The sequence below is a fragment of the Apodemus sylvaticus genome, chromosome 4, assembly GCF_947179515.1.
Source record: "Apodemus sylvaticus chromosome 4, mApoSyl1.1, whole genome shotgun sequence".
In the NCBI taxonomy this organism is placed as follows: domain Eukaryota; kingdom Metazoa; phylum Chordata; class Mammalia; order Rodentia; family Muridae; genus Apodemus; species Apodemus sylvaticus.
In genome coordinates, this window is record NC_067475.1 from 2,166,457 (window position 1) to 2,188,301 (window position 21,845).

Below are 21,845 nucleotides of genomic sequence, written 5' to 3' on the forward strand. Positions count from 1 at the left end.
CCTGTGGAGATGGAATAGGGGGACAACCGACACTTATATGCAAAGCTAAGCCTAGCACTTAGCTCAGAAGGCTAAAGTAAATGATAACCCCAGACCATTCATCAAGAAAATAAAACTCCAACTCCTGTCCCATTCTCTTTAGTGGCTGCATATCTCTATCTGGATACCTGCTCACCATGTCTGCTGTAGTCAAAAATGATGCACGCCTTTTTCATAGTGAGGAGACAGCATATTTTCCATCGGAAGAAAATCTATATTGTCTGCCTAATAATGAAAAGCGTTCTACTGTCCCTGAAGTTTTTTTCTCTTGTCGCCTTTATTAACTCTCAAACGCTCAAAAAAATAAACTTTTATTCTTCTTGACTCTTACCTTAGGACTCTCTTTCTCCATGTTACTGAGAGCCAAGATTCTATTTAAATAAAGGCAGGGTGGTGGGATTAAAGGCGAAAGGATGGTTCACCTTTCCTCCCTCTACTTCATTCTCCATGGAAATGCATGTTTCTCTCTTCAACCCCAGGCTTTTCATTACCCTTTTTCTCTTAGGATCTCTTTTGAATTGGATCATTTGCTTTAGGTCCCTGATACAGGGGATCTCACTGAAAGCCTCACTTTGGAGGGGGGAACTAGCCATGTGGGAACCCAAGAGAATCACATTTTAATGCTGAGTCTTTGTTAAGTGTTTTCTGTGACCCAGATCCAGGGCAAAAGTTGAACTAATTGATAGGTCCATCTTCATCTTGGAATATAATTCTTTTAAAAATTGATACATATCAGATAGATGTTGGTTTTTCATAAGCAAATAATCCCATACACCCCCAAAAATAAGTTCAAAAGAAAAAGGTTCAGTCAAGACCTAAAGAAATAGATGTGTTTTTCTGAAATACCAGAAACCTATATCCTGTCCTTTTGAGTGTTTTTATGCCCATTTTTTACACCAACCAAACACTAGACAAATCTTTCCAAATTCCTATTTTATCTAAGTATACCCTTCTCTAATTCAACAAAACATCCCTATTTGTGTTAGTTCAGTGTTCCAAATTAACACACAAACAACAAACAAATAAAAACTTGAATGTTCTTCTTTGAATTCAAATTATCATAAAAAAGTTAAAAGACACAGCTGTTGTTTATAGAAAGTGGGGATTTAAATATTGGCTTTCTTAATGTTCTCCTAATACCTGTTTAACTGGCAATTATCTGAATTCTAGAAATTAAAACTCATAGAATTTGTACACTGGTGAGACAGCTCAATGGCTGAGAATTCTGGTTGCTTTTGAGGGGGCCTCAAGTTCATCAGAACCCACAGTATTAACTCCAATTCCAGGAAATCTAATGCCCTCTTCTGGCCTCCACAGGAATTGTATACAAATAGTGCATTTATGTACATGCAGACAAAGCACTAACACATAAAATGAAATAAATCAAGAGGGGAGATTTCAAAGCTTGTGGGACTTTTTTATGTTGTTCATTTTTTATAAAGTCATATTCTTGCACCACTGCCATTTATTACATTCAACATTCGATATGAAGATTAAGTAGGTTGGAATTGACCATGAGAATGCTAACAATCCAGGAAGGAAAAACAGCAGACCCACAGTGACTGCTCACACAGCCACCAGGGACCCGGCAGGGACTGAAGAGCAGAGGCCAGGGGTGAAGGCGTGCAGGACTACTAGGATATTGTAATGGAGTAGAACAAAGATCCCACTGGTCAGCAATGCCCTTCCCACTTGGAACTCATGAGAGTTCGGCCTCTAGAATTCTCACATGCAGTATATATGACTATGAGCCACACTGCCTGTGGAGGGAGCAGCATAATTTAATGCTGTGTTAAAATGAGTTCTGTTCCATCTCAATTAGATTGGAAATTCCCAGAGGACCACGTTGTGTCGTTCTGGGAAACCTCCACAGTTCTTTGCACAGTGCCAGGCATACAAATAGCATCCAAAAACACATCTAATGAATAAATGGGCTCATATAAATTAGAAAAATAATTAGTGCTCAATTACAGACACAGAGGGTTATTTCGCAATGCCCTGTGGTGAATTAAAGTCTAGGGCCGAATCTTTGAGTCTGAGCCAAATAAGATATTGCCATCTTGGTTAACCGTTATTTAAATGTTTACTTTCCTTGTCCTGTATTATTATATCTCTCAGGATTCTTTTGTTCATCCAGCTAATGAAATGAGGATTGGGGAACTTCACCCTTCATTAGCTGAGACCCCTCTGTACCCACCCAAACTTGTTCTGCTAGGGAAGGACAAAAAAGGTAACATCGTGAAGCCGATGTGGAACTGTGCCCGATGCATGTGCATGATAAATCGCCACTTATACATTATGACATGCCATAGTCTATAAGTACTCGCACATGTGTGCTTCTGACATTAATCCATATGGAATCTGCTTTTCATACTTCTTTTGTATATGTCAGTGTTCGTAGCATTATAACATGTTTCCCCTTTAAATTTCAGAATCAACTGATGAGTCTGAAGTTGACAAAACTCACTGTCTGAATAACAGTGTCTCCTCAGGCACCTACTCAGACTACTCGCCCTCCCAAGCTTCTTCAGCATCTTCTAACACCCGGGTGAAAGTGGGGTCCTTGCAGACAACAGCTAAAGATGCCGTCCATAACTCTTTGTGGGGTAACAGGTGTGTTGAGAACTCCCCCTCTGTGTTCCCAAATGCTCATTTTCAGCAACTTTGACAAAGCGGGATCTGTTTTATGTTGGGCTTGGGTTTGGCATGTGAGTGGCACAGAAGATGAGAATATGGAGGTAAGCATGTGGGCTCACCTGGGACTTTGGAAGGCATCAAAGCCATCCTCCAGGGCCTGGCATCCATGCAAGGCCAGTAGGAAGAGACTATAGGAAGTCACAGTGTGAACTAAAATCTTGAAAGTGAACATCTGTGTTTGACCATCCCTAATAATGAAATATATTAGATTATAAGTATTATAATTCAGCATTATTAGCAAATGAATTCACACACTCTCAGGAAAACAGGCATATGCTAGAAGTGGCCACTGGCTCAAATATGCTACTAGCCTGATGCCATAGTGCAGTCAATATTATAGACCATCCCTGGATAGACTATCTATAGGCCAATAGAAGGCTATGAAATCATGAGAAGAAGGAAGAGATCTTAAGGAAGGAGGAAAGAGAAGGCAACAGACACATGTGACAAGAAGTGAAAGGGAATACTTGGGGAAGAGGAATAATGGAGAGGACCAAATTAGAACAACGTCTAATGCCACCCAAGTCTGAAGATGCTTTTTAATGCTATTTTTTAAATTAATTGTTTATTTACATTCCAGATGTTGCCCCCTCCTACTTCCCCCTCCCACGGTTCATCTTCCCATTTCTCCTCCCCTTTGCCTCTGAGAAGGTGGCCCACTCTCTACCTCCCAAGAATTCCCCTTCCCCATTGCATCAAGTCTCTGCAGGATTAGGCACAACCTCTCTAAAGCCAGACAAAGCAGTCTTCTGCTACATGTCTGCCAGGGGTCTCAGACCAGCCTGTGTATGTTCTTTAGTTGGTGGCTTAGTCTCAAGGAGCTCCCAGGTGTCCAGGTTAGTTGAAATTGTTAGTCTTCCTATGGTGTTGCCGTCCCCTTCGGCTCCTTCAATTCTTCCCCTAACTCTTCCATAGGGGTCTCCAACCTCAGTCTAATGGTTGGCTGTAAGTGTCTGCATCTGTCTCAGTCAACTGCTGGTAGGGCCTCCAAAGAACAGCCATGCTGAGCTCCTGTCTATAAGTACAACATAGCATCAGTAATAGTATCAGGCTTTGGTGTGCCCCCATGAGATGGATCCCAAGTTAGGCTGGTCACTGAACAGTCTTTCCTTCAGTCTCTGTTCCATGTTTGTGTAAATAAACAATTAATTTTAAAAAATGTATTTCTTTTACACAGAAACATTTCTGGGTCAGAAACTGTGACAGTGAGTTGGTAACCCCATCGGTCCACTTGGGGCTCTGACTATCTACTGGGGGTGCCCTCTTCAGGTTCCCTCTCCCAACAGTTGCACATTTTGGCTAAGGTCACACACACATACCCATTGAGTCCCAGGAATCTCTCACATCCAGGTCTCTTTCTAGAGGGTCTCCCAACCCCCACAAATTAATGAAATAAATAAAACAAAGCTGGAGACTTGGTCTTATCTGAAAACAGCTTATACTGATTAGAAATACTAAGCATTTTTAAGTTCTTTCATCTGGTGACTTGAAAGTGTTCTGAGTCAGAAATTCTAGGGATAAGTAGGGGAAATCCCCTTGCCGGTCAGTCTTCAGGACCATGGTTGAAAGAGCGCTTACTTTATTCAGTCACCCATTTAGCCAACATCTATCCTGCGCCCAGAAAGAAGACCTCCCTCCTCATGTTTGCATGAGGACCTAAGATGGTATACAATAATATACTAGGCAGTCCATTTCCTAGTGTTCTACAACGCTGTGTTTACTCAGAAGATATCAAAGTCAGAGCAGGTTAAACTGGGTTTTTTTGGATGGCGGACATGAAATGATGTGACTTTAACCATAAGCCAGGTGGGGATAAATGAGCTACACAAAGGCTGGTGGCCTTCTCTGTTACTTATTCTTCTTCAGGAAAAGTCTCCTCTTCCTCTTGGTCATTTTCTCCTCCCGCTTGTGTTCACAGGATTGCACCACCTTTCCCACAGCCTCTAGATGCAAAGCCATTACTCAGCCAACGGGAGGCCGTCCCTCCAGGGAACCTCCCCCAGCGTCCTGATAGGCTGCCAATGAGTGATGCTTTCCCTGACAACTGGACCGATGGCTCCCATTACGACAACACAGGTTTTGTCTCCGAGGAAGCCACAGGCGAGAATGCCAACAATAACCCTCTCTTAAGCTCCAAGGCTAGAAGTATACCTGCTCATGGGCGCAGGCCTTTAATCAGGCAAGAAAGGATTGTCGGTGTTCCCCTGGAACTGGAGCAGTCCACACACAGACACACACCAGAAACAGAAGTGCCTCCTTCCAATCCCTGGCAGAATTGGACCAGAACCCCCAGTCCATTTGAAGACAGGACTGCTTTTCCTTCCAAATTAGAAACAACCCCTACTACCAGCCCCTTGCCTGAAAGAAAAGATCACATGAAGGAACCTACAGAGACACCAGGTCCCTTTTCTCCAGGAGTGCCATGGGAGTACCACGACCCCACCCCCAACAGGAGTCTCGGTAATGTCTTTTCTCAAATCCACTGCCGCCCAGATTCGTCTAAAGGTGTTATCGCAATTAGCAAAAGCACGGAGAGGCTTTCCCCGCTCATGAAAGATATAAAGTCCAACAAGTTCAAAAAGTCCCAGAGTATTGATGAGATTGACGTCGGTACCTACAAGGTCTATAACATTCCACTAGAAAACTATGCCTCCGGGAGCGATCACTTAGGAAGCCACGAGAGGCCAGACAAGTTCTTGGGACCAGAGCATGGCATGTCCAGTATGTCCAGGAGCCAGTCGGTACCCATGCTGGATGATGAGATGCTCATGTATGGAAGTAGTAAAGGCCCACCCCAACAAAAAGCATCTATGACTAAGAAGGTCTATCAGTTTGACCAAAGCTTCAACCCACAAGGAGCGGTGGAAGTAAAAGCAGAGAAGAGGATTCCACCCCCTTTTGCACACAATTCTGAGTATGTACAGCAGCCCAGTAAAAACATCGCCAAGGATCTGGTCAGTCCCAGAGCCTATAGAGGATACCCACCCATGGAGCAGATGTTTTCCTTTTCCCAGCCATCTGTAAATGAGGATGCCATGGTGAATGCTCAGTTCGCCAGCCAGGGGCCCAGGGCAGGCTTCCTAAGGAGGGCTGACTCCCTGGCCAGCTCCACCGAGATGGCCATGTTCAGAAGGGTCAGTGAGCCCCACGAGCTGCCCCCTGGTGACAGGTATGGCCGAGCAGCCTATAGGGGAGGGCTGGAAGGCCAGAGCAGCATTTCAATGACTGATCCCCAATTCCTCAAGAGGAATGGCAGGTACGAAGATGAGCACCCTTCATATCAAGAAGTGAAAACGCAGGCGGGAAGTTTTCCTGCTAAAAACCTTACCCAGAGGAGGCCGCTGTCTGCCAGGAGCTACAGCACAGAGAGTTATGGGGCCTCCCAAACCAGGCCAGTTTCAGCTAGGCCTACCATGGCAGCCCTACTGGAAAAAATACCATCTGACTATAACTTGGGTAACTATGGTGACAAGACATCAGATAACAGTGATATAAAGACAAGGCCCACCCCTGTGAAGGGAGAGGAGAGCTGTGGCAAAATGCCGGCAGACTGGAGACAGCAGCTGCTTAGACATATAGAAGCTAGAAGGTTAGACAGGGTATGTCTGGCGTTTCTTTGTAAGAATTCCCTCCTGCCTTGGGTTTTCCTTTCCTGGCGTCTCTTAGCACATGTGGTGGCACATGAGTTACAGGAATGATAGCTCCCAGAATTTTATTTTTATTTTGCGGGGGAGATGGATTACAACAGTTTATTGTCAGTATTGTTAATGCTTTCTAAGAAGTCATAACCAGCAGGTGAATTACTTAGCAAAGATAACCTAAATAATGTTGGTAAGAACAAATTTGACTCTATTATCTGGGACGGTGCTTTGATGTTTTTCTAGTCATGGAAGCAAGGCCACCTCTCCCAGGAACCAAAACTGTTCCCTGGTGACCTAAAGAGTGTTATTTTTATTGAGTCTATAAAAAGTGAGTATTTTACCCTTTTCCACACGGACTCACTTATATTAAACTCAGGCTTAATTTGTTTATAAAATTTTCACATTGCTACAGCTAAGGGACAACTGAAGTTATTACTTCTAATGAGCATAATCTTCCCAGCAAGTAACAGGAAAATAAAATAAGCAGAGATTAAATGCCCTCCTACACACTATTTTATTCGATTATAAAATCCTGCCATTTAGAATATTGGCTTTTATGTAGAAGGAAATTCTAAAATTCAAGTCACTCTACAAATAACAAATGCAGATGATGTCTCAAGAAGGACTACAAATGAAACAAATTAGTGTATACAATGTAGCACAACAATGAAATAAATCCCAAATTAATCCTAATTCAGTTAAAAAATTGAGTCATAATACTGTGTGGAGTGAACAGTGATTGGAGAATTAAAAACAAAAACAGAAAAACAGTACAAGGCTTAGAATTAGTTCCTGTTGAATCTCTCTAAAAGAAACCATGAATTTCATTTTCTAGAGCTTTGGCCATCTGCATCATCATTTGCCGAGCCTTTGGCTCTAGGTCAGAAGAGTGTGCGTGCCCCAAACTCACGTCAAAATTAAGGATTGTTTGTAAAATGGGGCTTTTTCCTATCATGTCTTTAAGTTGGGTGTTCTGAGTGATATTATCCACCAGGGTGCTTCACGCAGTCATTTTAGTTTTACTTAATGTTCTGCTTTTAGAGAGCAAGTTCACTGCATTAAGTATTTCTTTCATTTTAAATCTGATTTGTACGTTGTGTCTACATGACAAGGAAACCATTTTCCTAGAGAAAGAATGAATTCATAAATGTGGCTGTGAGCATTAATTTCTCAGCATGAAAATTATCTCTGCCTTGCAAAGTATTTGATCAAAATGTTTCAAATAAGTATATACTCCATCTCCTTGAAGGAAGTTTTGTTAAAGTTTCATGGCTGATGTCATAGGAGACACCTAGCCAGATGGTACATGCTTTACCCCGAAGTATACCTCACGTAGACAAATACCTTAAGGGTGAAAATTTAGGGTCTAATAATATAATACAGTCAGGAACTCTGGCATTATGTAGACATGACCATATATAACAGAGTAATATGAACTAAGAGAGGTTCTAAGAAGGTGTGAGGAGTGTGTGTAAGATGACTAGTAATTGGAGACAAAAGAATGAATGGAAACAAAGCATAAAAATGGAACAACACATGTGAAGCATTTGGTGTCATCAGTTTACTGGTGTCCTGGATAAATGTGTCCCACACACTTTGAAATGAGACATTAAGAACTAGGTGACTCCTGTATCTGGAGAGAGTATAAGAGTGGGTTTGGATAAGTAGGTCTGAAGGCCCTGACTGATCCAAATAGCTAACGTGAATTTATCTGTATTCTTTTCATTGTTGTGATGATACCTCCCTTTTCCGTTGAGCTGTTTGTTTATAACTCTCTGGTTCTAGCGCTAACTTTTCAGAGCCATTTTGATGTATATTCAATAGTTTCTCCTTTGATTCAAGAAGTTGAGTTACTTTAGACCATTGCTCCAAGCCATGGTTTTCTAGGACCTTTCTCCTATTTTACTCCAAGTGGCATTTCCTTCCCCAGTCAGCTGAGTTACTTAGCAATAACTCAAGCTGCATCTCCTTTGAAATCTTCCAGCTATTCTCCCAAATGAATTCAGGGTGCCAGAGCGCATATTATAATGTCAAATAATTTTGACAGAGCTGAGCTATTAATATTCTGCCTATGATCAGATGGCACCAGAAATTCGGGGTACCTCTTTCATCTGAAAGTTGTCCAATCTTGAGCAAACAATAATTCCAGCAGCTACAAGATCTCTGTGATTTCACATAAAAGCCAACTGCCTGCAGAACTGTTCCTGTTATAAGCTTAACAGTCCAACATGGAGTTGGCAAAAGATTTCAGTGTTGGCCTTGGAGAGACAGACAGCTTCAAGTACTACACTAGAAAAAGGATTCCGCTTTCTCCCTTAATCACAAAGGCTTCCATGACAGAACACCTTTGTGACCAAGAATAAAACAGGAATCTAAGTGTCTGAGATTGTTTGTCCTCTATAGGTCATTAAGGAATTAACCCTGAACAAGGAGGAGAAATCAGGAGTCTTTTTCATTTTTGGCACGGTGACAGTGAACTTTAGTCCCTAGTCCTTAACAAACTGAATTGGCAGACAAGTTTATCTTTAGTCATCTCTCTCCATAGCTCACCAAACTCTGGTGGTAAAAACCATTACTTTGGAATTGGAATCCACCCATTAGTTCTTAATGATACCCAAGAAAAAGTCTACTGCATAAAATAAGAGAATTACTGACAGACGCAAACATTGCCAATAATTTTGTTTCCGCTGTAGATTGAAAATTGATGCCAGGCCATTTTAAAATATCTTAATTACTGAAGAGAATTTTTTTTAAAAATTATTGGTCATTAGTACCTGGCAAAGGATATTCACAATGTAAATATCATGAGTGCTGTGCAGACATTTGATGCATACTAAAAAAAAAAAAAGGAATAGTATTAACCATTTTTAAATTATAATTGCCCTTAAGGCTGCCACACATTAGCTTAGGCAGAGTTAAAGGTTAACATCTGTCTTTTACACATGTAGATCTGGCAATGTGAGACATTAAGATTTATAGCAGAGGGGATCTTATTAAAATCTTACTGTTTGAATTTGCAAAACTAATAGACTTCTGTAGATGAGCAATATTTGTCTCAAGCCAGACCATGGTATCTAAGAGACAGACCTTAGCCTTTATGTGAGAGCAGGTGTAAACAGTGTATCTTTGCTCTTGTCATTTCTGTAGCTCTGGACGGTACTCATTTTGTGCACAACTAACCCTGTTACTGTATGCTTTTGTCTGATCGAGCGCATGTTTATAAAGAGTTACTGTTTGCCCGCTTACAGTTCAATGTTATGAATTTAGATGTGTTCATGTAATGATCCGTTTGTGGAGCCCGTGTTTACATCCTGTCACATGGTTATCTCCTCTACTCAGAATGCTGCTTACAAACACAACACAGTTAACCTTGGCATGCTGCCCTATGGAGGTATTTCAGCAATGCATGCAGGCAGAAGCATGACTTTAAACTTGCAGACTAAGTCTAAATTTGACCTTCAAGACCTACCTCTTCAGAAAGTAAGTATGGACTGCCCTACATGTGTCAGCATCCCAAAGCCACTTGATGTTTGTTCACCTGATGTATTTAGGCTATGCATCCAGCCCTACTTGTTACGGACTCCCCATGGTTCGAAAACACCAGGGCAAATGATGTAGAGCCTGAGTCCATAGCTGCTCGGTGTTTATAGTAGCCAGACTGATTACCAGACTCTTGCTTTTTGGACTGAGCAGGCACATGGCTTCTGAGATTGCTTTGAGCATCCTCTTTCTACTTATTTTCTATTCTTCCATGGTTTTCTTTCTTTTGTGTTTACACATTTATCATTTACTGTTTTGGAAGTGACTGCTGTCCTCCCTTGGTGAAGCACTGAGACCAATGCTGAAAACTGGTTTTGGACCTCGGTGGTTCCTTTAAAAGGCACATTATGACTGAGCATGGAACTTAAGTGTTTAGCACTATAAATGCTTTTTTTAAGTCCACTTTCCTTGTAGAAATAGAGCACAGGAGGGAGAGATGTAAGTAGTAATGAGTTCACATATTTTAAATAAAAATATAGGCATATTAATGAGAGGAAAAAATCCCCGTTGTTAAAGAAATATTTTTCTTGTTCAGCACTGGGAATCATTAATGCTTTTCTGTTACATGTTGGTAGAGACTAATGAATCATTTTCGTACAATGTCACTATGACTGTATATTAATGTGGTCATTTTGTGGAGGAAGCAATACAAAGTAGAAAAACAGAGTGATAGCAGCCTCCTAACATTTCTGCTTTCTGAAGAAGATTAAATGTGGAAGAAACTCCCTTGGCTTTATGCCTCACACTCACTGTTAAATGTCTGGTGACATTCCCTAACTCTAGATCATTAAATCCATGCTTTGAGTAGCATGACATAGATATTTTATATCTGCAACTTTAAACACATGCACAGAGAGAGAGAGAGAGAGAGAGAGAGAGAGAGAGAGAGAGGAGGGGAGGGAGGGAGGGAGGGAGGGAGGGAGGGAGGGAGGGAGGGAGGGAGGGAGGGAGAGGGAGAAGGAGAGAGAGAGATCAAAGCCTAACTAAACCAGAAACTTTCTCAGTCTCCAGGGGATGACCAGTGGTGCTTGATAATGTTCTCTGCTGGTTTGTCCTGCGGTCAGCAGTATCTCCCATCGTAACCATGCCCATGACCCAGCTCACAGCCCCTAAACTTAGAACTGGGCTTGTGTGCAGTTAATTTATTTGAGCCAGCACAAGTTGGCTCTAGTATGTCATCAACCATTTTCTTGACACCTCTTATATGTCCAAAGCCTCATCCTCTCTCCACCTAAAACCAACTTTCTTATCCTACCCACACTCAAGTATTGGATGAGCTGTCATAACGGTAGCCTCTCCACAAGAGGACTTGGGAAGTAATGAAAAGCAGACTTTGAAACTAAATAATAAAATTTCAAAAAAAAAAATTCACAAGCAGATTAAAGGAAGAAAGCCACTGCCCGAACCCTATAAAAATATCTAATAGCAACAAGCCTATTTTAACTCATTTGGGGCCCAATTTCAATTTGAGCTATACAGTGGACTCATGCAGTAACTGGACAGCAGCAGTGTACCTAAATGTGTCTCTGGTAACTCAGATATGAGTTAGGGACAGTATCCCTGTTGTGTTAACCTTATAGTGTGGTGACCCTAGAGAATAGATTCATTACATCTCACTGGAATTACACCACACTTCGTTAAAAGCAATAAGGCAGAGTTCTATTTGAGAACCTCAGCTATCCTCTCTCAGACACAAATAGAACTTACACAAAATGGACTTTCGTTTGGAAGGGAAGTCCCTCTGGAAAGCACAATAAATTGCAATCCAGCAATTAATACAATGAAAGATTTCAAAGTAAATTACTATCAATATATTATCTCCTGCATGGAAGAGGAGAAGGGAAAGGAGAAGGAAGAATAATAAAAAAGCCATTTCTAAAATTACCAGTTAAGACCTTTGAAAAACATATACTACCCGACATGGCATGTAATGATTTTGAAAACATTTACACACAAGCATTCAGAACGTAGCCAAAGCTGCGGCTGTGGCAGTTCAGCCTGTGTTCCACTCCACAGGTTACACCCTAAGCTTCTATCTATTCTGCCAGATTCATCTCTGAGGACCTTGGGTTTGAAATTTTGGGGAGGTTTTCTGCCAAATGAGAGAACTAATCTATTTTTATATACTTTTAAATTAGCATACAAGGAAATGGGTGTTATAGTCACTCAACTACACTACACTCTGACCTGTCCTCCCCTCTCCCTTCCCCATTGCCTCCTTCCTGTCTCAGAGCCCCCTTCTGCTTCCATGTCACATGGGCTCTCTTTTCTCCACTCCCTTAAGATTTCCTCATGCTCCCTCATGATCTCATACATGTGCACAAATGTATAGACACATATATTAAAGTCTGTACCTGAGAGAAAATGTGCAGAGCTTGTCTACATCTACTTCACCACTTCAGTTGGTTCAGTTTCAGTTTCTGACCAACTACCATAACTTCAGGAGCCATGGATAACTGTTTTTATTATATAGCATGTTTCCTCTCAATCCTTCTTGCCAGACAAGATCACATTCAACATTTATTTTCCTTTGTGCAGAAAATTACTCTCAGGCATCTACAAAAACAAACAAAAAAAAAAAAGCATGATGCTTCCTAAAGAATGTAATGGAATGAGAAGCACACATTTGTGAGAATGGTGCCCTTCCCAAATCACACCTTGTAGCAATCCTCTCTTCCTCCCAAACCTGGCTTCATCAGAAGGAAGGTGTTATTCTAATTCCCTCCAAAGCACTGACACTGTCCTTAAGCAAATTCACGATAAGCTAATTAAATGACACAATTGCTTGTAATGAAGAGCCCTGGCACCTGGCAGTGCTTGCACAGCATATGACCAAGGCCACGGGAAGGGAAGACATGTTGGTTAAGGGCATTGGGGGAAGGTATGCAGATCAAGGGCATGGGGAAGGAAGACAAGCTGATCTTCTTGAGTATTTCAAACATTTCTAACTCATCTCTTTATTGCATGCTCAGTCAATCATACATTTCCCATGGATCAACAGATAACTATGGTCTTTCTATTATATAAACAACAAATGATAATTTCATGAAAGTCTTTAAGATACTTTTGAAAATGCCACCAGATACAACAAAATTAATATAAAGGGTTAAGATTATTCAATAATTTGTTGACATTTCTGCTAAACTTGAAATTTTAAGAGTGTTTATGAACTAACATGTTGACATGGAAGTCAGACTTAAATTATAGGATACTAATATTTCCTATTTATTTATTCATTCATTTATTGATTCATTCATCCTTTATTTGCTGCCTTTCCAAAAAGCATTTGAGTCAACTTTCTATGATGTTTTTAATGGTTCATGTGCTTTTTTGGATGTGTTCTACTGTAACGAGTTCAGCTATTGTCTTGAAATGTTATGTTACTGAAAAAAGGATAACATTATAAGGGAATGTCAGTTCAAACCCTGTTTTTATTGCCTAGATTAATGATAGAATGATAAATATTTCCATTGGGAAAAAAACAAAGGCTGAGAAACACTGAGAACTCACTTTATCTGTCTGGTACCACGAGGTACTTTAGGGATGGTTTTACTTGCAACTCACAAACCTAAGTGGACATATTTAGGAAGTTATGAGACAGACTGGAGACTGGAGATCATAAGTCATACAAACATATCATGTGCTGTCATGCCTCTAATACCCAGCATAGCAATAGAAAGACTTTAAATCTGACTCTGCCTGGTACCTAGAGTATACCCTTTCTACCAAAAGTTGATGCCTTTCACAATTTTTAACTCCTGACATTTTCATTCATGATTCTCAGTAGTCAATACAATTCCTTCACACACCTTATTTATCCAAATGACCATGAAAGTAGATGATATGGGATAGGAAAAAATTAAAAGCAAAAATAAATGGAATAACTTAACTGACCCGATAACACATGATTCTGTAGGCACTCCAGGTCTCAGGCTATCTGATCTAAGTGAAAGTCGGTGGTTACCCTGTACTTCACCAGATCCACCTGCACTTCCTGACTATTGGGTCTCACCAGAATGTGCTTGGTGACACGACTGTTACAGACTCCAAGCCTCACATGCTAACCCCGCTGACAGCTGTATCACCAAAGAGCATCAGAACTAGAAAAGAAATCCTGGCCTTTGCTAATGCCAGTCCAGCTGTGACTTCCAAAATGAGTACAGTAGTTTCCACAGAGCTAGAGTTACATTTGCCACCTCTTCTTTTAGTGTTTATTATCATAATGTTATACCTTAGAATCTTTTGCTTATTGTTTATAGTCTCAGGCAGTAATATAAATTATAATTTTAGAGAATGAAGGCCAAAGTCATGTAAATATACATATATATGTATATATATATATATGTATGTGTATATATATATATATATTTATATTAAATAATTGTTTCTTTGAAGTTATCTGGGAGAAATTGTCCTCAGCATCTGTTTTATTAGTTACTAAATCAGTTTATTGTTGTCTAAGAAACTCCTGGGTTACAGAAAATTATACAGCAATGTTTACCCTGACTAATTTTAAACTTCTGGAGTCCTTTTTCACTGGACCTATGCAGATGACTCAGGACAGGATGGCTCCATCACTACTGTCCATTTATTTACCCTAAAGCCAAGAGTCACTTATTAAATGCCATTTTTCCCTGTTGAAAGCAAGGCAAAATCTATGTTGTACCTTAGCCAGCTTTGCCTGTAATTGCTATCAATTCTGTTATGCTTATGAATGGCTCTTTATCCCTCCAGAAAGAGCCATCTATCATTATAATTATGAAAAAAAGCCACCAGTCTGCAAGTGCACACAGTTCCTCACAGACAGAGGCTAAAATGAGCAAACAATGTTAGTATCAGTGTGGATGATGCCTCATCTCTGTTTCAGGCTAACATAGTCGTTTAAAACAATTGCCTCAGAGATTTTTCCTCACAATATATTTACCTTTATCATAAATATCTCTTCTCAAAAAAAAAGCTTGCTGGAATACAGAAATAATTTCACTAAAACTACTCTGGACAGATTATTTTTCTTGCTTTTCCTGTTTTTGTTTTTGTTATTAGGTTTTATTTATTGACTTGTATGTTTGCTCCAGTTTGGGCATTTTGTTTTGTTTTGTTTTGCTTGTTTTGTTTTGTTTGGTTTGTTGAAGGTCTCAGTACATAGCCCATGCTGGCCTCAAACTTTTGATTCTCCAACTTCAGCTTCCCTCCTAAGTGCTGAGCTTATAGGCATCTGACACCATGCTTCTTGGGACTAATTATCTTTAACATGTTCCTAAATCTATGAAAATGTCCTTTGCAAATCATATACTAATTACCAAACAAAATAGAACCTTGAATTCATCAAAGATGTCACAAGAACTTGGCGAAGTGTCAAAATATAATGCCATTCATAAGATGGCATTACATGTAATTTCACAATCATGCTTTGCACCATTAATTACCAAAGGAACAAGGCTACTGGTTCAGCTATGCTCATTTACTCATGCTAATGCTATGTATGTATGCATATATATACATAAATATTCATCCGTTTGTGTACATGAATGTACACAAATACATGTACAAATATACTCACACAGATGCACACTGTAGGCTCAACCAGATTAGAAATTACTTCTTTCACTAGACACCATCATTCCTAGTTCTCAAAATTCTCCACACTGAGTCTACCAATAACCAAAGCATACTTTGGAGTCAATTTTCTTAAGCTATAGTCCTTATCAAAATGTTTGCTTTTCCACTAAAGCACACTGGCAGTTCTCTCTGTTATTCCAATAAACAAACCAGCAGAATCCAACAGCTGAGGTCCTGAGCACTGTGTTTCTTTATCTTCTGGAGAACTTTTAACAGCTAGATGACTAATTTATTTACAGCATTTGTCCCTTAAGAAACAATGTGAGCACATTAAATATTTCACTTTTCAGTCATTTTCTATCACTACCCAACATAAATAAGTTGTTTCCATGGCTTTTCTGTTTCTTCAGGCTTTAGTGCCTCAGTTAGGAAAATCGAGTCATGGCTCATTCTCGAAATAAGGAGAATGCTTTCAGAAAGTGATTTTACTGTGCAGTGAAAAAGAATCTCTTGAATAGGCTACGCGGTGGTGGTGCAAACCTTTAATCCCAGCACTTGGGAGGCAGAGGCAGGCAGATTTCTGAGTTCGAGGCCAGCCTGGTCTACAAAGTGAGTTCCAGGACAGCCAGGGCTACACAGAGAAACCCTGTCTCAAAAAAATACCAAAAAAAAAAAAAAAAAGAAAGAAAGAAAGAAAGAAAGAAAGAAAGAAAGAAAGAAAGAAAAGAAAAGAAAAGAAAAGAAAAGAAAAGAAAGAAAAAGAATCTCTTGAATAGTCCCCTTTGTCCCTGTAATATGAAAGAATTAGTGTGACAATTAACTCTAATTTAAAAAAAAAAGACAAATTAATTTAAACACTTACGAAGAACCTGGGTCATGAATGGAGCTGTACCTTTGCATTAGGCCAAGAAGAATTGTGGCAATTTGAATAGCTCTCAGTGACTATTCAAAATAGAACTATTCACTCCTAGGCAGGTGAGAAAATGCATATAAAAACAAGAAGAACTTGAACAGGAAAAAGAACCCTGTGTTGAATTCTGCCACCTCTCAAGAATGTGTCTGATACAGAGACAGCCAGCTGACAGGTTGTATCATTCTTAAGGGCAAAGGACCAAGCCACAGAGACACAGACACTGAAAATCCAATAATCAGTGGCTCTTGAGTATATGAATACCTTTTAGCTACTTAATATTTGTATTCTGATTTGCCATATTTTAATGTCTAGAGAAGTTGTATGTGGGCACATGTGAGCATACTGGTCTAGAAATAGTAAAGAATAGAAATCCATTTCAAACATGCATCAGATAACTATCTCACTGCTTTGAAAAAACATGTTTTCCATATGTGTTACTCTTCATTTGATTTTTTAAACACAAATTCACTCTTAACATGAGAGTTTACATTCAAAAACCTTTTTTGCTGGTTTTTTTTTCCATTTCTGATGGACTTAAAGAAACACAATTTACATAGTCAAAGTAAAAGGTGAAATTTGAGCTATGTCCTTTTCATTATGTCCATTGGAAGGACAGTGAGACAGTTTTACTGTGAGTCCTGTTAATTTTACTATATTTTCCAGCAGTTCTTTAAAAACATTTATGTGGTCATAATACAGATAAGAGGTTATGTATGGAGCTGCTTTTTATAGTGGTAGGACTACTCAGTGTAGCCAGATGATGCCTGACAAGCAGCTGTCTATGATGGTTATGAAGGCAATGGCTCAGCTCACAAAGACTGAAGGACCCACCTCACACAGAGTACCAGCAAGCACTAGCCAGGCTCTGCTACCACAGATACTTTAAAATGTAGGCAAGGACTGGCGTGAGCAGCAACGGACTCACACAGATTCCCGATAAGACAGGCAGCACTCATGCATCCTGAAGATTAGAGGGAAAGAGAATTTGTATACATGTCCCATACTATATATACCACCAATTGTCTCTCCAGTAGAAACTATGGGTCTTACCTTCTAATGGTATATGATTGCTTAATGTGAATCTAGATAGAGTATGGATCATCTCAAAATATCTAAGATCAATATTAATAAAGACAGGATTTTCCTATTTGCTAAATAACCACACTAAGAAATCAATTTCTTTATAAAAAAAAAGTATTAATTTAAATTTAATATATAAGTAATGCATAAATGAATTTAGTAATTAGAACAGTAATGGCTTACTTGGTCATGACTCTAACAGCTTTCTGTTAATAATGCACAGTGCCAAGCATCTTCATCTGCCAGTGCTGATCCTGCCAAGGATTATTGGAAAATACATCCTTATAAAATCACATCAAAGTCCAAAAATTCATGTTAGGCTAAGGCTTGGAATATTGCACATTCCAGTCTATGAATTCCATGGTTTCAATTTATATTATAAATGGTAAGATCAAACTAAAGAGACAAACTAAGCAATCTTTAAAATGTTGTGGGTGTTTTTTAAGCATTAATTAATTTTATTCTGATTATCTTATTCGGGTATTATAAGGAATCTAAACTTTAAAATTCAGTAAGTAACTCTGAGATGGTTACTTTAATCATATTTCTCATTGCTCCAAAGTAGCTGTCAGTTTAGAATTCTTACTCAGTAAATAGCATACAATAGTGTTTCCAGTTAGGTTATATGTTTTATATAATCAAACAAAATTAATTTTACCATAATTGTTAGGGACTCTTTTCAGAAAACTATCGTAAACATCACTAAAGAATGCCATACCATTTTCGCAATAGACCCCGTCCCAGCAAAGCAACATTTTAGACAATGGACAAGAAGATGTCTCTCCTAGTGGCCAATGGAATCCTTACCCACTTGGGAGGCGGGATGTACCTCCGGACACCATTACTAAAAAGGTAATCAATTTCAAGTTGACACAAACCATGAACCTCACACATCCATCGTAATTTGTAGTCCATATCTTGTGTCTTAACATCATTTCTAACCTCATGGTAAATACAGGCTAACTATCCTGACATTCAAGGGCTTCTAGTCAACTGTCAATGCATTGAAGAAAAAAAAAATAAACACAGCCTGGTGCTCAATTAGTAATAGCTGTATTTAAGTAGTGTGCCCCTCTGCTGATTTACCATTTCTAGGAGTGCCTTAAGATGCTTTGAAGTGCAAGAACAGAAAGATGTGTTGCATATACTTCATCTAGCCTTGGCTTCAATGAATGCACATAACCACCATCCATAAAACTAAATTTATCATTAAAAGGTTGATTTGCCACATCTAAAGTTGTAACAGGGTCAACAGGATGCCTTACCATGTAAAGGTGCTTCCCTTCAAGTCTGACTACCAGATTTTAATCCCCAGGCCCACACAATAAAGAAAGAACCAATTCCTACAAGTACACTGTATGAGAAAGGGAAAAAATACTTTGACAAAGTATACATGCTTTGTGGCACAATAATGACCACACACAGGCACACATATAAGTCAATCTGTAAATAAATACAATAACAATTGTTTAAAGTTTTGCCTAGCAAGCACTCACTGAGCAATGGTACACACACTACATGCTTGATGCTAGAGAAGCAAAGATGAGTACAAGCCTCAAGAATCTTTTAACCAAATGGGTGTAGTGAGTGAGAGGGTCAGACATGATAGCTCACCACAGCAAAGGAAAGCTGCAACATGTGAACAGGTGAGGGTCTGTGCCCCTTACTGTGATCTTAAGTTCTTATAAAACAGTAAAAGAGACACTGGCCTAACTTTTAAATTAGTAAAACAAGAGCTGTCCTGAGAGACTAAATCAGTAAACATTACAGTGAAACTAAACATTCTTAGCAGTCAAGGAAATGGGCACAGTCCATTTCTCATCTGCTACACAGGCTAAGCAGAGAGTGATGAGACAGACAAGACTCTTCATATGTCTATGCCTATAAGAACACAGGACATGACGACTATGGTGACCCATGATGCTGTGCAGCTGAGTAAGCACAGACCTGCTCCAAAGTCTCTAAAATCATTAAACTAAACTTTAGGTGTCATTCAAGGTCATGGGACATTTACCAAAAAACTGGGCAGATTCAATTGCCTGTCAGCAAGAAAGTGTGTAAATTCTGCTGTGTTCACAAAGGAATATTTTACAGAACTGAACAATGAATAAATTTGATTGTGGTTGTGGTTATAAGCCCTAAAGCCAGAGATATACCAAACAGGACTAGATCTGAGCATCTCTGGTCTAAGACATGAGAAAGAGAACTGTTTTTATGAGGACATGATAAGCACTGTATTTAGAGTTCCACATACTTTTAGGGAGAACACTGGGTGAAACCCTTCCGATAACTGTGGTTCTTACACTAGAATGTTGAGGGTCCAGTGACAGCACATTGGAACTATACTCATAATTTCCCTAAAGTGTAACCTTGGGGATTTTGCCTCAGATGAGTTTAGTCATTCTTAAAGATATACATTTTTTTCCAGAATCTCTGGTGAGTCATTGCTTTGCAGACACTCAAATGCACTTGGGCAGCATGAATGTGATCTGTGCTGTGAAGGGGTGCAGACTCTGACAATTCCAAGAAAGACACCATTTGGGGAGAAATTAACGGGACCTAAGGACAGGGGCATAGTGTCCAAATAAGTGGAAAATAACTGGAAGTCAAATCATATGGGCTGTGTCCTACAAGAAATGGAAAGGGGAACATGGAAGTATTGTCAAAGGAAATGGCATGATCCAATGTTTATTTAAACAGTTGTCTCTAATGGGTCTTCAGAGAACACACTGCCAAGGAGAGAGCTTAGAACCAAAGAACAAGCCAAGAAGCTTCTATGATTATTCAGAGGAGAAAAAATGGAAACATAGTATGTAGACAGGAATTGAATGCATTAAAAGCCCAACAGGTAGATCTAGGAGTATCTTGTGATAAGAAAAAAAAATTCCTTTCATGTATTGAGTAACCAAACTGGGACTGAGGCAAATTAAATGAACTCTTTTAGAAGAGTCAGTTATGTTACATTTTCTAGAAAATCAACACAGCAAATTTTTTCTATACTGTGGAAATAAGAATGAATATGTTAGTGCTGGAGAGATGGGTCAGCAGTTAAGAGCATGTATTGTTCCTGTAGAGGACCTACATTCTGATCCCAGCAACTGCCTTTTTTTTTATTCTATATATTCTTTATTTACATTTCAAATGATTTCCCCTTTTCTGGCTCCCCACTCCCCGAAAATCCCATAAGCCCTCTTCCCTCTCCCTGTTCCCCCATCTACCCCTTCCCACTTCCCTGTTCTGGTATTCCCCTATACTCCTGCATTGAGTCTTTCCAGAACCAGGAACCAACCCTCCGTTCTTCTTGGACATCATTTAATATGTGGATTATGTCTTGGGTATTCAAAGTTTCTAGGCTAATATCCACTTATCAGTGAGTGCACAGCATGATTGATCTTTTGAGACTGGGTTACATCACTTAGTATGACGTTCTCCAGATCCATTCATTTGTCTAAGAATTTCTTGAATTCATTGTTTCTAATGGTTGAATAGTACTCCATTGTGTAAATATACCACATTTTTTGTATCCATTCCTCCCTTGAGAGACACCTGGGTTCTTTCCAGCTTCTGGCTACTACAAATAGGGCTGCTATGAACATAGTGGAGCATATGTCCTTATTGCATGCCGGGAATCCTCTGGGTATATGCCCAGGAGAGGTATAGCAGGGTCCTCAGAAGTGTCATGCCCAGATTTCTGAGGAACCGCCAGACTGATTTCCAAAGTGGTTGCACCATCTTGCAATCCCACCAGCAGTGGAGGAGTGTTCCTCTTTCTCCACATCCTCGCCAACACCAGCTGTCTCCTGAGTTTTTTACCTTAGCCATGCTGACTGGTGTGAGGTGAAATGTCAGGGTTGTTTTGATTTGCATTTCCCTAATGATTAATGATGTTGAACATTTCTTAAGGTGCTTCTCAGCCATCCGAATTTCTTCAGGTGAAAATTCTTTGTTTAGCTCTGTAGCCCACTTTTTAATAGGGTTATTTGGTCCTCTCGGTTCTACGTTCTTGAGTTCTTTGTATATATTAGATATTAACCCTCTGTCAGATCTAGGGTTGGTGAAGATCCTTTCCCAATCTGTTGGTTGACATTTTGTCCTTTTGACAGTATCTTTTGCCTTACAGAAACTTTGTAGTTTCATGAGGTCCCATTTGTCAATTCTTGATCTTAGAGCATAAGCTATTGGTGTTCTGTTCAGGAATTTTTCCCCTGTGCCCATGTCCTCAAGGGTCTTCCCCAGTTTCTTTTCTATTAGTTTCAGTGTATCAGGTTTTATGTGGAGGTCCTTGATCCACTTGGAGTTGAGCTTAGTACAAGGAGATAAGAATGGATCGATTTGCATTCTTCTGCATGCTGACCTCCAATTGAACCAGCACCATT

General features: G+C 39.6%; 1 protein-coding gene across 1 annotated transcript in view; it reads left to right on the top strand.

Annotated features, from left to right (window-relative positions):
- Lrrc7 (leucine rich repeat containing 7) overlaps positions 1 to 21,845 on the top strand; it is a 412,448-nt gene that overhangs the window by 338,915 nt on the left and 51,688 nt on the right. Inside the window, exons 18-21 of the mRNA XM_052178844.1 lie at positions 2,158 to 2,269; positions 2,472 to 2,652; positions 4,655 to 6,335; positions 18,202 to 18,321. Of these exons, the coding sequence (XP_052034804.1) occupies positions 2,158 to 2,269; positions 2,472 to 2,652; positions 4,655 to 6,335; positions 18,202 to 18,321 (2,094 nt within the window). The remainder of the gene's footprint in view (positions 1 to 2,157; positions 2,270 to 2,471; positions 2,653 to 4,654; positions 6,336 to 18,201; positions 18,322 to 21,845) is intronic.